Source organism: Chaetodon auriga, chromosome 1 (assembly GCF_051107435.1).
Source record: "Chaetodon auriga isolate fChaAug3 chromosome 1, fChaAug3.hap1, whole genome shotgun sequence".
Lineage (NCBI taxonomy): Eukaryota > Metazoa > Chordata > Actinopteri > Chaetodontiformes > Chaetodontidae > Chaetodon > Chaetodon auriga.
Window position 1 is genome coordinate 9706184 of NC_135074.1, and position 15911 is coordinate 9722094.

General features: G+C 44.1%; 2 protein-coding genes across 5 annotated transcripts in view; one reads left to right on the top strand and one right to left on the bottom strand.

Moving 5' to 3' along the window:
- The window catches only part of adcy7 (adenylate cyclase 7), a 28342-nt gene extending 24329 nt beyond the window's left edge, over positions 1–4013 (top strand). For all 3 annotated transcript variants that reach the window (XM_076747705.1, XM_076747788.1, XM_076747822.1), the window contains 4 exons: positions 1–108; positions 254–368; positions 2047–2171; positions 2676–4013. In XM_076747705.1, the coding sequence (XP_076603820.1) occupies positions 1–108; positions 254–368; positions 2047–2171; positions 2676–2822 (495 nt within the window). In that variant the 3' untranslated portion in view covers positions 2823–4013. The remainder of the gene's footprint in view (positions 109–253; positions 369–2046; positions 2172–2675) is intronic.
- A 21-nt stretch (positions 4014–4034) lies between these two features.
- Positions 4035–12055, bottom strand: brd7 (bromodomain containing 7). Of its 2 annotated transcripts, none has more exons than XM_076748076.1 (17): positions 11942–12055; positions 11377–11570; positions 11193–11286; positions 11049–11106; positions 10729–10873; positions 10004–10114; positions 9489–9658; positions 8550–8664; positions 8251–8326; positions 7785–7892; positions 7564–7699; positions 6595–6700; positions 6418–6462; positions 5567–5654; positions 4847–4990; positions 4316–4456; positions 4035–4205 (listed from the first exon to the last, which is right to left on the bottom strand). In XM_076748076.1, the coding sequence occupies exons 1-17, from the start codon at positions 11988–11990 to the stop codon at positions 4144–4146; spliced, it is 1842 nt and encodes a 613-aa protein (XP_076604191.1). In that variant the 5' UTR covers positions 11991–12055; the 3' UTR covers positions 4035–4143. The 2 variants fall into 2 exon arrangements, with proteins under 2 accessions (XP_076604191.1, XP_076604107.1); XM_076747992.1 differs by having other exon boundaries at positions 6418–6465.
- Positions 12056–15911: the final 3856 nt, after the last annotated feature.

The following is a 15911-nucleotide window of genomic DNA, read 5'->3' on the forward strand; positions in this document are numbered from 1 at the left end:
CTGCTGTCCAAGCCAAAGTTCAGCGGTGTGGAGAAGATCAAGACAATTGGCAGCACTTACATGGCTGCTGCGGGGCTTAGTGGGACGCCTGGTCAGGAGAACAATCAGGTGGATGAGCTGCTGCTTTAGACTGGGATCACGTCTCGGCTTTGTTGGCCGTTTCTTAGCAAGCCATCGACACATGTTTTGACTTGTCATAAAAACAAAGCTTGAAGCAGTCATAATGAGGTTGTTGAATGGTCTGTTCTTCCAGGACAGAGAGAGGCAGCAGGCCCAGATTGGGATTGTGGTGGAGTTTGCCATCGCTCTCATTGGCAAGTTGGATGGCATCAACAGACATTCCTTCAATAGCTTCAGGCTGCGCGTGGGTGAGTGTGCTCAGCTGCCTGGCGGCTTCAGCATAAACCTTTCATTGACTAAATGCTGCACAGCACTTCGTCCAGCCCTGTTAGGGCCGACACAATAACCCAACAGGTCTCCTTGGTTACACGGTACATGAGAGCAGTGGCCTTCACTGACTCAGTTATTGTGTTGTCATGTTGCACTCAGGAATGTAGTAGAAGATAAGCCTGCCTTACCAGAGTGAACCCATCTTTAGAAGCTAACGCACTGTAACCTGTGACAGACATGTAGAGCATCTGCTTTGTGGTCCCCTGTATATACATGTCATACTCAAACCATGAGAAAGAGATAGGACCTGTCGAGTGTCTGAGAAACCTTAACCTGTGTCTGTTGTGTCTGCAGCCCTGACATGGTTTTTCCCACACAGGCTGACTCGTGGATAAAAGTTTTGATTCAAACATTTACTTTTCAAGGGAGATAAAACCATAAACATTGAAATTTTGCTCTGAGTGGTATAAACCTTCTTTAACAGAACGCTGTTCTTATCAGCGTCTGTGTCTAAACACCTTGTAACTTTGAGACAAAGTCCACTAACTTCCACTTTACGTGTTTATGAAAAGCAGTTTGGCACAGACTTTTTCTTTGATTGGCGACATCATACCTTTGTGATTCCTCTGCTGCCGGTTTCACGAAGCTTTTAACTATTCAGCATGTGACATCTTGGCCTCTCCAGGTGTGAAATTATTTCTCTGCAATCAAATTCAAGGTGAAATTGCACCTTTTAAACAGAATAAAGCTTAAATGTTCTCCACTCCTTTTCTAAATAACATTCCTGCCTGAAAGCCAGTCGGTGTAACCGTGCTAAACAGCGGCCACTGTGGCCACAAATGACAATTACAGGATGATGGAAAAGGGTAAATCATCGTGCAACAGTAGGGCAACTAGAGAATAGAGAGTCATAAAGTCAGAGAAGTGACTCAGTAATGCCGGTTACACAGCAGTATCTATCTAAACATTAGTAACCATAAGCTCCTGGTCATACCAGGCAGAGAAAGGCTGTAGCTGCATAACCACTGAATCTGCTGAGCTGAGAGAGGTTTCAGTTGTTATGACTTGTACTTTTCATCTGTAAGAGGAACATTGTTCTTCCCTCTATCCACGCTCTCATTTACTGGCCTGCTATAAAATGTTAAGTGGTTTTAGAAGGTTTCCAAATGTATTGTAAATGCAAATGTTCTCAGGGACTTAATTACTTCGATTTTTCTAATGTGAGTTAAGCACTTTATGCGATGAGCTGTCAAACATTGAAACGTGTGAATAGAAATGCAGTGGGGTTTTTTTCTGAACCTGCTGTCTGGGCTCTCAGGGAAACATTTGATGTAGTGTTTGCATAGTGTCTGATATCTCCTTCAGAACAGCTACAGCATTGTCCAAAGCTTTTTCAATCCTGTGTCAGACTGACTTGAATAGTTGTGGGCCACTCAGGATATTTGCTTTGCTGATTAATGTCCTTGACAAAAAAATGGCAGCAATCTAACAGCATTGAGCCGGTGTGCAACCAGAGGTCTGTCGATACATGACTCATTCTTCTTCCTGAATCTTAATTCATCCTGTGCTTTATTTCTACACTGCTTTCTCTGCAAATTCTGAACATTGTGCAAATGAATCAGAAAACACAGAGTTAACCTTGTTGTTTTTCCACAGGCATCAATCACGGCCCAGTGATAGCTGGAGTAATCGGGGCGAGGAAACCTCAGTATGACATCTGGGGCAACACGGTGAACGTAGCCAGCAGGATGGAGAGCACCGGGGAGCTCGGAAAGATCCAGGTACGTTCAGCATTTCACCTGGTGGTCTTAAAGGTGAAATGGTGACATCGGATCTCGGCTGGAGTTAGAAAGATCCAATTTCTCAACAAAAAAAAATCCCAATTTCCATTCTGAGCCAGTCATAGATTTACTTTTCTGCTGCAATTGCACTTTTTTGCTGTGTGTATCAAACTTGTGTGGATTTGAAGCAATTTGTGATTTAACTTGAAGAAACTACTTGAATTAGTTTGCCTCTGCTGATGGCACTGCCCTGCCAAAGCTACAAATAACTCTGTCATAACGAAGTTATGAATAAATGAATACATGAGTTCAGTAAGAGAAGGCAGATGTTACTTCTGCTGCAGGGGCGTTCTGATGGTGCATTTTTGGGACCCCAGACGTGGTTTTAAATCTGGCTATTTGGCAAAAAAACACAAAAAACATTCTACATTTGCTGTTCAAACTGGACTTTTGGTTGTTTTCTTAGCAGCAGTTGCGTGTAATGCGTTCTGTGTCTCCTTCCAGGTCACAGAGGAAACATCCGATGTGCTGCAGAAGCTGGGCTACTCGTGCGAGTGTCGAGGATTCATCAACGTGAAGGGGAAAGGGGAGCTGAAAACCTTCTTTGTGTGTACTGACATGAGCAAGCAGCAGGGTATGGGGCTGAGCTGAGGCCAGGCTGCCACAGCCAGCAGAGCTGGAGACAGACTCATGTACACAAGTCAAGAGTTTATAGACTCCTGTGCGCCACAAGTGTTGAGACAGAGCTGACTGTACAGCTGTGTTCCTGTGATGTTGCTGCATATTAAGGACGTAGAGGAAGTGCTGCCTCGTCGAGTGGTGGATGTCAAAATAAATCAGCTCTACTCTGGAGCCTGTTGGACAGATCAGAATGGTGTAGAGACGATCAGTTTGTACAATCGCCATCTTTTTCTATTCATGAACACATTTACGTCCAGTGATCGGTCACTTTTGTACTTTTTTTGTCTTTATCTTAGATGTTGTTTGTGATAGAAAGAAACGTGTATTGTACTAATGCCAAATATAGTTCTGTGATTTTTGAAGACCTCTACGGTCCTTTAAAACAAAACAGTGGATTCTGTTTGGATCCTAATTGGAAACCCACCTGGTTTTCCTGTTTGAGAGGGAGTGGGCACGCTGCTCGGTTACTGTGTAATGAGCATGACATCTGTGAGCTGTTTCGGTATCAGAAGCAGGCTGAACAGAGGACAGAGGACATCTCTTTTCGTGCTCCTATCTTTGAGACGTACTCACATGATGAAAAGTTGTAAGTTTTGCTCTCTGGCCGTGCTGCAAATGCTAGTTACCGAATCCTCAGCACCTTTGACTGCACCAGAGGTTGAGGTTCAGGTGATGTGAACATCGTCTAGGCTCCAGCTGTGTACTTTGGCCAGAGTAACAACAGTTTAATATTACATATATAACAACATATTTGCTACGTTTCATGAAGAAATGGACAAATCTTTGTGCTGTATGTATGTAATCTGTTAAAGTGTTGCCGCTTGTCCCCATATATGCTGCAATGAGGGAAACCTGTGACGCTCTCCTCGGTGTCTCAGCTTCTGTGTGACCTAACAACCTCCCTGCTGTGAATGTTTTTTCTGGCTTCAGCTCAGACGATCACCTGAACTGATCTGGAAAGCTCGCTGTGTCTCTGAAAACTTGATTTGTCTCGTGGCCTTAGCTTTTGAGACCATCATCATGTCTGTAATTGTGGTTACATAATAATAATAATAATAATAAGAAGAAGAAGAATAATGTATTGGCCTTTATGTGAACAAATGTGACTTTGAATTTTGTACAGTTAAAGAATGTAATAAATGTTTTCCTAAGTCTGCCATACAATTGTTCATAAGAGCCAGGGTGTATATAAAAAAGAGATTTATTAATTGGAATTCATACAAATGTCACACAAAAAGCACCTTTTACACAAAACTTAAGTTATTCAACTGTTAGAGTGGGTGGAATTTAGTTACACAGTGAATGTATCCTGATAACTGGACGAGGTTTCCATTGGCTCAGCCATCTGCTGCACTGAAAACATTGAAAAGTACAACGTTAGATAAGCTAAAATCTAGCCAAAACTCTGTGTTTGGAAGGTGAAATTCACACTTGCCATCCCATATATGTATTAAGATATTTACCTGTGGTGAGGTCAATGAAGGGCTCAGGTGGCTCTGGAGGTAGAGCGATGCCCATGGCCCTCCTGATGCCATAGACGCTGCTGACATCACCTGGGGCCACTTGACCCGTCAGCTCAGCTAAGTTCCCTGTCACCCTCTCAGCTGCAGACAGGAAGAGCCAAAAAGAAACATTCAAGATGAGAAATGATAGAAGACTTTGTGTTATTTGCATTGTTTTCTGTACTGATTTAACAAACAAGATACAAGTAACAGAGCTAGAGCCAGCTTTGTGCTAAGTCATGCTAAGTCACAAATCCTTATCACACACTACATCAACTTAAGAAAACTGAGCTGAAGAGTCCATTCCTGTGAATGAGGTAGGTCAATGTTGGTGATTTGAAGAACATCAGTGTCTAACTGTGACGCTGAACAAGAAACCACATCTGTGTAGGACGGCTGGTGAAGAGGTAAATGGAGTGTTGTTTGGGGTCTACAGCTGGTGGCGGCAGCTTGAGTGGAGGAACAAAGGGGCCCATGCACTGAGAGACTCACCAAGCTCCATCTCCTTTGCAGTCGGGGCCAGCAAGCAAATCATGTTAGGTGGCTGCTTGGCACTCAGACGCTCCTTCTGTGCTTCCTCCAAGTCATGCAGGAGCTTTGTAGTCTCGTCCAATTTCTGCTGGAAGTGCAGGGCCTCTGTGACAGAGAGACGACACGTATGCAGATAATGCTTCCTCTGGGTTCCTCCGGTTACCTTGCGGTAACCCCTGCTGTCCTCGCTTACACATGAACACAATACAGCCTCTCTGTCTCAACCCTGATGTGGACTCCTTACTGTTACGTTAATATCAGAGAGCATGGAGGGGGAGAGAACAAAGTTCAATAAGCTACTGAAGATCTAAAGAGGATACGTAATGGGATGCCGAATGGCTCAATGGCTCTCTAACAATGGCAACTGCATTTAGAGTGTAATTATGAATGTCTCTGTTCCATCAGGACTGACCAGGTTCACAGATCTGTGGCCTGCTCTCTGGGTTGGGCTGATCAGACCCAGGATCTTCAATGAGTGGGCAGTTTTTTCAGCTGTGCACAGTTTAACATTGTCAACTCCACAGTTCGTACTGTGGAGTTGACAATGTTTTCAATACTTACTGAGGCCTTTTTAAGGAAACTAAACTCGTTGTTAAAGGCTCTGAATACCTGCAGATTCCCTGATATTTTCTTTTTAAGGGCTACATTAATCTGTAATGAAATTTAGTCAAGACATTTTACCCCCAGAGAGCTCCTCAGTCATCCCCAGGCCTGCAGCAGAGAACAGGAAGTCGAGCCTGTTGCAGCTGGACGCTTCGGGTTCAGCTACCTACAAGAGATGAGGAGAAGCAACATATTTAGGCAGATTAGAAAACTACATTCCACAGCAGACAGCTGATACATCCAGGGAACATCCAGGCCTTTTGAAGCCTCTTTAGTCACGCTGCTTCTTCGCTCCCATAAAATCAAACCTAATGAAAAGCTGCACACACCCGGGCAGGGGATGAGAGTAAACTGGAGCGCGGCCAAAAACAGCAAACAGGCAGGACAGAGGGTTGCTGTGTGCCTGATGGAGGGGCCTGTGCTGTGGTTTCCTCTGCTGCTCTGAGGAGCAATTCAGCCATGCAGCCAGCGGGCACTGGACGAAAACACGGGGCCTCTCCAGATTCTCCAGCAGCGAGCCCTGAGCGAGCAGTACCGCTGTGATGGGAAGGGAAATGTTCTTTCCATGCGCGGACAGATCACAGGCAAAGGCAGGCCCCTGCCATGTTGACACAGCTGGCTGACGAGTCAACTTTCTTCAGGGACCGTCTATAATGACTAAATGCACTGAAGTGTCCACACGAGGTGTAATGCAAGAACACGTGCTGCACCCGACAGCAGCACGGCAGGACGCCCTCTTCATCACACCCAGCACTGATGAGGGTGAACGCCTCCGGTTTTGCATTATATAGCGCATGCTGATATTTCTCATTATGAAATTGGTGTTTCCACTTGGACTGTCCAGTGGGACACACGAGCAGCAGAAGCTGTTGATCACTGAGGACAGATCTCTTTCTGGGTATCAGCTCCAGATTCGTACAAACTCTCACCTCCATAACATTCTTGTTCTCTGCTGTATTTGTTGCCTCCACCACCTGCTGGACAAGCAAAAACAACATAAAAACACATCACGTTCAGTCAGCTGATGCCCTGTTATCCTGTGCTGTTTAAGACGGCAGCAACAAAAGTCAACATGGATCAGTTCAGATGTCGCAGCAGGAACTTACTGTCTCCTTCAGGGTTTTTGAATGCTCTCCGTTCGTCAGTGCGTCCAGAAGATTGTCTGCCAGTTTGTACACATACTCGTCTGATTTGGCCAGGGACTCTGACAAGCTGCCAAACGAACACACGAACGCACACACACACACACACACACACACACACACACACACACACACACACATTTACCACCATTGTTCTTGAAGCAGCAGCAGGGTAAAAATCAGAATCACTTCCTTGGCCAAAAATAATAAGTGAATCTCGACTCTGCTGAGAGACAGTCAAAGTGAGCTTTTTCATGAAGCCACATAAAGGCTTGGGGACGCAACAGACAATAACCATTGCACAAAGGCAAACTAAACACACTTGTACACACACGTCTTAGGAGGCACAATCCATGACAGCCTCACACAAGATGAATGCTTGCAAGCATTTACTCTGTTTTAGAAATGCAGGAAAGATGAAAGCATTCAGGGAGATAAGCACTCGTGTTTAGGACGAATCATAAACAACACACTTAAGTAGAGACACAAAGCATTTCAGCTCTGTGTCTGAATACCAATGTTTACAAGATTAGTTGACTGAATTCCTCACTTTGTTCTCAACGCAAATCATCCAGTCAGCTTTACTGTTTAGCCCGAGCACAGACACTCAGGAGCTCACGAGCACAGACCACACAAAGCTTTCAAAGCAGTCAGGAACATTGTTGGTGGAGATACAGCAAACTACGGGTGTCACGAGTGTTGTGTAGCAGAGCAGCAGGAGATAATTATACACAACAGACAGAAGATGAAACCGCAGCGCGAGGACTGATGGCTTGAAGTCAGAATGAGGCCCAGTCCACAGCTGACCTCCTGACTGAAAGCCCTTAGTGAAACAGAGAAACATCTGGAACACAGTCAGCCAGGAATGCCTGATGTGACGTTTTGGGTAAATGCCACAGAGCTAGAGTGCGTTTGTGCTCATGCTGCACATACCTGTCTGAGCCCTGCAGACTGGACTCCTCGCCATAAGAGGAGTAGATAAGGTCAGAATCCTCCTTGCTGATGTTGGCGAAGCTGGAGTCATAGGTGGGTGCGTAGGAGGTGAACGGGCCGTAGCTGATGTAGGACACTGTGGAGAGTTATTGGTCTCGTTATCGCTCATGAAAGCTGCTATTAGCAATGTGCAGAAACAGAAAGCTGGAGCAGGACAGTACCTTGGGTGATCCTGTTCCTCTTGTCCTCCCTGAAGCCCTGCAGGGTGTTCACACCGCTCTGCAGCCGATTGGACATCATGCCCAGTTTCACAGGACAGTAACCAACATCTGCAGCAGGACACACTCACTCATTAGTTCTCTCTGCACTTCACTTACTTCATTCAAGATCTGCCACTAACTTTTACTTTCATTACGGATCAGTCGGTCAATTCTTTTCTCCAAAACAATCTGAAAACTAGTGTAGAGTTCAAGGTCTGCACATTGTTGTTCTTGTCCAAAATCCAGAGCTGTTCAGCTTTAAACCAGTGAACGCTGAGCAAACGCTCACATTTCCAAACCTGTAATGAGTGAATCTTTTACTGACTTCTCATTAAGATCTGATTATCTCAACAGTTCCTATTCATTTTCTGTTGATCAACTAAATGACTAAGCATCTCGGCTCTATTCAGGCTGCAGATGGACTCACCTCCCACTGATGGATCTGCTGGGTTGAGGATGGCCAGAGTGGTGGAGCCGTCAGACTTCCGCCTCCCAAACTCCAACTACACAACAAACAAACCATAAACACCCATAAAAAGAAACCCTTTCAGGATGAGAAATGATGGCGAAACATTTGGGATGGACCTGCAGAAGATCAGACAAACATCTAAACCACCCCTAAAACTACTAAACTACTTTTGATGACCTCATTGTGAAAGAGCCGTCAGTCATGATATAATTAAAAGTGGACAAAGACAGGCCCTGAGTTCGACCCTGCTTGCTCACATCACATTGCAGCACTCTGTTGGACAGCTTTCCTCCAGACTCCGCGATAACCTTGCGGATTTCCTCAAGCTCTTTCTCTGCCTTTGCCGCTTCGTCCTTGGAGTCCTTGTCCTGTCTGCAAATGAAACACAATTGAAAGACCGTGGATGAGACACTTTGACATAAAGGCAAAGGTTGCTCCTTTGTAGCAAGAATAAAAAGCACGCACACCGCAGCAAAACGCTGCAGGGAGAGGAGCGAGCGCTTCTGTTCAGTAAACGTTTACATTCTACTTTGATTCCTCAGATGATCTACCTGGAAGCATTTTGCTGATGCCAGGAAACGCCATCTAGATTCTATATACAGTGTCTTCTGTTGTAATAATGAAGGTAAGAGTAGTTGAATGAAGCACAGTCAAGGTTTCTCGTCTGTTCCTCTGCAGTGAGTCATGATGGACACGTGACTTTAATCGTCTGGTTCTGTTACATCACTTGGCAACAGCGCTGATTTAAAAGATGTACAGCCATGAGAGAAAACAAGACCCAGCACGCTGCGAGGCATTCCTCGCATTCTCAGCCTGCAGCCTCTCAGTGGAAAACTGACTCACTTCGGTGTCAGAGGGGAACAAACCCACAGAAACCGACCGCCTGCACTGAAAAAGTGGGGAACTGTTTCCAAAGCGCTGCATTTTTTTTGCTTCTGGTGGACCAAGATGTGGCTGCTCTAGATCAGCTTTTGGCCATTTCTTGAGTGGTTCACTCATGTCACCTTACTTGAACCAACTTTAGGATAATGTAAAATATGACACTTTAAGAGATTCAAGTCGTAAATCCGTCGTCATGGTTATTATTCCACTTCCTCTCATTGAAATCTGGGCACTCCCGGCCCGAGAGCTGCGACGCTGCAGTGTTGCAGGCTGTGACTTGAGGAAACGAGTGTTAAGCGAGCAGGTTAAGGGACCTGGGGGTGCTGGGTCCCTGGGAGCTCTCGCTGGTGTCAGTGGTGCTGGGTCTCTCTTTGTTCTGGTCCAGGCTGGTGCCCCCTTGTTCCTCAGACTTCACTGGCTGTTTGGCAGACGGGTCGAGGCCGGACATGAACTCTATGCTCTGCTTCAGGCTCTCCAGCCTTTCCTATTGGACAGACAAATAAAAGTGTATCTGTGTCTTTCCCTCAGGATCAGGACAGAGAAAACTATGTGGCTGATAAACCTGTTGGTAGTGCTGATGATGCAGTGTGTAATCAGTCTGAGAGAGTTTTGAGGCTATCTGCTGCCCCCACCTGTTTTACTACCGTAAAGCACTGTGTCACTAATCATCACTGTATACTGACACAATCAGCCTGGCTAGATTTTCTGCATTAACACATATTTTAACTTCTTAAGAGACAAGCTGTCATCACAATAAACTGACAGGACAGTCCCTGGAAGTCGCTATGGTTCCTTCAAGGAGTCTTCCTCTGACTCCTCTGCTTCATACCTGGCTCAAGATCTTCATTCCAGAGTGTAACAGTTTTCGAGCTGCTTTGTGGTAAATCGTCTCGGGTTTGTTGTAAATCATGGCATTTTCACACATTATCCTGAAGTCCACCTGCAATGACACATCACACAGAAAAAAAAACATCGAGGGGTATATAATCCTGGTCTACATGACAAACTCTTTGGCTTTATCATACTTTAAGTCTCTGTGCAAGTGCTCTTATTTTGACATTAACCCGACATGATCAGTGTTGGGTTATCCTGACGAAGTTTTGTCCAGCTCAAATCCCAACTAAAGTCCTTTAACATTGGGTATCTGCAGATAGTCAGTCTGAGCCAATAATTCTATTCACCTACATGTCAATTAAGTGTATCTGACACACAACAGGTGTAGACTATTGACTGTGACACACTTTATTGATCCAAATTCTTTAGGTCCTGGTGCAAAACTACCGTGTTGCTCATCTTGAATTATTTATACAATACGAGTGAAAGTTTAACTGGGAGAATAAATGAGTAGATAAAGATAAAATGTCTCATTGTGTCGGACGGGCACCACAGGGGGAGGTGGACAGACTCCTGAAAAGAAAGGATCTGACTTTATTTAGCCAAGTCCAATCCATTAAAATACAGCTGGATAGGCCCAGATACTAACCTTTAGGATAGGCTCGGGACATCTCTGGTTATGTGGGATTACCCTGCTGTGTGTGTAATACAGACAGATACCTTGAGTTCATCCAGTGACTGGTAGCACTCTTTCTTCACTCTGTCCTTCATTGTACTGAAGTCCATCGGCCGTTTAATAATGGAGGAGTAGCCAGGAGCAATGAGGTCTGTCACCGGAAACGAGAAGAACGCACTGGGATCTTTCCTACAGAGAAAACACACACATACAGTATGCAGTAACCTTACTGTAGACAGAGAGAAGAGGAAGGGCTAAGGGTCATTAATATTACCAAAATCACTGTTGGGAAACTTGCTGCGGAAACAGCTGATGAACAAACAAGCAGATACACAATTATTTTAATAAACGATGGTTGCTGCACCTCTGAAGCTGCCTGATGAGCTGGTTCAAGGCTTCCTGCAGAGGAGTCTGTTCCTTTTCTGCGAGGAAGAATAAGAAAGCATGACGGACAGATCTGAGTAGAAGTGCTCATATACACGATGAAGAGGATGAAATGTGACAGCACCTTCCAGTTTATCCAGCTCTGAGCGGATCGGAGTCCGGCTCTGTTCTCGGTCCTCATCTCCATCTGCATCCGGTCCTTTCTTCTTCTTTGTCATCTAATTACAAAACGAACATTAAGTCTAATATTCGGACTTTCTCCACGCATCATTATTATCCCATCGAGACGAAGGTGACAGCCACGTTACCTTTTTCTTTCCTTTGTCATCCTCTGGTGACCCTAAGCTCCTCTCTTTATCCTTCTTCTTTTTCTTCTTCTTGTCCTTGGGTTTGTCATATTCCGCCGGCTGTTCATCGTAAAAAGTGTCCCGACTCGAGCTTCCCGTCGTCACTTCGTTCCCAGACACTTTCAGCACCAGCTTCAGGGGTCTCTCTCCGTACTCTGCAGACACCAAATCAGCAAAAACCATTATCGAGCTAACGGTGGCTGACAGACGTCCGAGCTGAGGGAAACAATAGCCGCTAACCGTTAGCTTACAAAGCGGGCGCAGTGGTGCTGAACTTACAGCTAACGCAGTATCTTTAATATAAACCAACTCCTGTATTCACACCGACTTGTGACATACGGACAGAAACATGCGAGAAACACACTTATCCGGGTAGCTAGTGTAGGAGAGCGATAGCTAATCGGCTAAATTAGGACTATGGTCGGACTATCAAGCGCGAAATCAGTGGTTCCATTTTATGTGTTTAAAAACAAATCCGTAAATAGTTCAACTGGATAAGTTCTTGAACAATGTGCAAATGAATTACCTTCATATCCGTGTTTTTCGGACTTGTGTTTTTTGTGTTTCTTGCCCATTGTTTGTGTTTTAATCTGGCACCGGCAGGTCTCACTCTCTGATCTCTGTACTGGCGGAAACACAACAGGGGAAGCAGCCAAGAGCGCCGCGGGCCTCCAGCGCCACCTGCCGGTGGGGCGGTGGTAAAACGAGGTGATACGGCGCCCCATTCGCCGGTAGGGGGCGAAGTAAGCTTAGTGTTGAATTCAATAAGGGACCAAACGCTGCAAAACTTTCCTCCTCCGGTGAGTACCACTCTGATGTGATGAAATGTAGCTGTCAGCCTGCATTATGGACCATTTAGAGAGGAGAGTGCTTCTAAAGACAGGCAACATCAGCACTCACACCGTAACAGTAAAACATACCTGCACACATAAACACACCTAAAAAGAGCTTGTCCTCAGCCAGATAAAAGGGTTGTCTAACGTTTTAGTATTACACTTCAACAAAGTGTCTGGACCAAGGTGCGTGGAGTAAAAATCTCCACACAGTTTTCAGAACAATGCATAGCTTCTCACTTTTGCATCATGTTGCACAGTTTTGCTTTATATTATTCCATCACATGCACAGATCATATATATCTAGCCAGAGGGCTAACATATAGGTAGCAGGGCTAGGGTAGGGCTTGACGGTATGGCCTAGAATTTACATTATAAATTATAGTACAATTTGAAGCAAGGACAGTAACAGTATATACTGTATATCACAGTATATTCGTTTTTCTTAAAACTTGTGTTACTGTACTCTTAACTGTATTGCTAGGACTTTTTTCACATAGTACAAAAGTAGTCTAAAAACATTGTGCAAAACTGAAAATAATCAGAAAAATAAATACAAAACTTTTTCTCAAGTAGCTTCAATCTCTGAAAAACATTTCAAGATCAAGCTGCACAAAGTGAAGGTAGAAAGTGACTTCAGGTACAGTAGGAGAGGAGGTTTCTTTCCCCCGACAAACTGAAGAACACTGAAAGCCTCAAAACTTAGTTCTAAGTAACCCTTCCTCAATTGAAGGAACTCGCATGATTCCAAAATAACTTCTCTTTGCAGTGTCTCAGTGTGCATATCAGCATCACTATACATTAAGTATGAAAGTAGTACTCATTGCAGAATGGCCTATTTCAGAATAGTATATATTATAGTTAGAATTAGAGCGCCTTTGATGTGTTTATCATCACGTAAATATTTTGAATCTGGAATAATACGTCTTAATTTATTATCTGATTCATGCTTTGTATTAAACATTTCAATCTACATTGTACCTAAAGCTGTCAGACTAGTTTAGTGGAGTAAAAAGTACAGTGTTTGCCTCTGAAATGTAGTGGAGGAGGAATATAAAATGGCACAAAATGAAAACTTGATTGAATTACAAGTACCTCAAAAATGTACTGAAGTGCAGTACTTGAGTAAATATACTTAGTTACATTCCACCATTGATAACATTACACCTGGACAGAATGAAAAAAAAAAAAAGATGACACGGTGGAGCCTGAGACTGAAGCTCTGCAGTTTTGTCAGTGTCACTGCTTTGACAGTGGTCTGCTCCACTAACGTTGGGTATGTGTACTTGGACTCTTCTTTAAGCCCCCATGATTCAGGTCCTCCCTCAAGCCTTCAGTCAATTCTCCACTGTGGTCGTCAGTTGAACATGAAGTCTGTAAACTCCTCATATTCCAGAGCCTGTTTTGTTTTGAGCTGACAGAAAAGATTGCTTGTATTACCCGCCCTTGCAAACACTGTCTTCCATTCATTGCTTTCTGCACATTGTCTGACTTTTTAAACCAGAACCAGGTCGATGTAACAGAAGCTGCACTGGTGCTTTCTGTAACATTCCGGATTGTTGTCATGCTGTTTCCTGTTTTATTTTGTAATGTTAACCGCTTGTGTCCTTTCAGTTTCCTGTGTTTTCCCGCCTTTCATCAACCACACCTGCGGCCACTCACTCACCTGCCCCTGATTATCCTATTACCTTCCCTGTGTATGTATACCCACCAGCTCCTCATGTCTTTGTCAGATTGTCTTTGTTTCCTATGACCTAACTTCTAGCATTAGCTGTGCGCTTCCCAGTGATTTTGAACCTTGCCTGTTCATTTTCTTATTTCAAGGATTGGCCTTTTCCCTGTCTGTATTTGTTAGCCTTTTTGGATTCCTTGTTTAAATTCTGCCTTTGTTGGATACTCATGAAGACAGATATTTTTGTTTGAACCTCCCTCCGTCTCCTGAGTTTTTCTCTGCACTTGAGTCCGAGTTCCATCAGAGTTGTTACGCTTTCAGCCATTTCTTAATATCCAAACAAAGCAGCATGCACTCATGCTTTCCAGAAAATTTGCTTGCACATGACGTTGAATCCTGTGATGAATCTTGGTACAACTTTTTTTTTTTTGGTCAGGTAAAATGAGAGCTCTACCAGTCAGCGTGGTATTCATACTGTAAGGCAAATTCATGCTGGTGTACTTTCTATACCGACACTCAGTCCTCTCCTCTTAAGGTCTTCATCATGGTGGACGGGCATCATGAATGCGCCATCATGAAAATGGAACGTAAAATAAATATTTCTCCCTTTTGGTTTCTGCTTTTTTTGTCAAAGGAGAACACAAGACAAGTGATTCATAGAGCATATATAGAAAATGCTATTGGACTTGACTTGAAGCTTTCTTAAATAAACCAGATTAAGCTCCAAAGGGAGACAGCTGACACTCAGTTATACTTGGGCTCCGTAGGACACTGTGCAGTCTGGAGCTTCCCTGCCTTGCAGAGCTGTTATGCTGTTAAATCGGCACATATTGTACCGGCTGATGAATGACAGATGTTTTATTCATGGAGGAAAGATAGTGTGCATTCTTTGAAGCACATTCCAGGTTTTATGAAGAGGGTAAAGGATGGGGGCAGAAGGTTTGAAAGGAATGAAGGCTGACTGAATCCACCATTTCAGCCATTTCTGCCTCCAGATGAAGAGGTGAGTCTGACACTCTGTTGATGTTTGAGACTCCTATCCAAGCAAACCCATCTCCAGCAAATTATCTCCTGATCTGTGTCAAGAAATACCGGCACCATAGTAGACCCTTTACATACCGACGCCATTACTAGCTGACGCAAAAAAGAGAAAGCTTCAATTACAAGGTCAACATTTTATCTATAGAATTCAAGGATCAGAGAAGCAGTGCCCTGACAATACGCCTGCAACCTGCAAGGGAGGAAGTGTTTTTTCTTTTTTTCTCTTCCTCAACAAAAGCCTTGTATACACCTTTAAGATAGTAACACACAAAGGAAAAGCTGCTGATTTATTTATGTATTATGAAAGTTCTATACATCCTCAAACCTGTAGTAACTGATTATTGGCCCCTTGGTGTTGGTGGGAACAAGCTGTCTTGTCAGTAAACAGCTGCCTACTCAAACATCCAGTAAACATGAAGCATTGGTATTCACCTGGGGACAACCTTGTGTCCACCTGATGAATGCATGTCTAACGTTCACCCTCCTTTTTGTACTGTTCTGGTTTCCACCAACTCCTGAGGGAAATGTCTGGCTCTGCCACTGTGTTCACCAGCTAATCACTAACTTTGTCTGTCTGCCGTTTGGTGCTCGGCAGGTGGCGTACGGTGGGTTCATCATAACTTTTTCACTAAAAACAGCTGCAGTTTGTGCGCAAAGGTGAGGGTAAGTGCAGAGCTGGGTGATCATTCTCTATGGGATCTTCACTAAGAACATAGAGGCATTTTATCCACTGCTGACATTAAGGTATTGATAAGTCCTGCTTAAAAGTTGAACTTAGAAAACTTTTCTGTAATATTCAGATTCAGAGTGTGGGTGTGGTGGTGTGTTTGGTGTGTTTGATACTACCACCAAGTAAACAGGAAATAGAGTGACTTTAGTTCCCATGAAGAAGCAAATCCCATAAGGTTAAGTATACTTTTACACACACATCATAAGCGTAAGCATTGTCT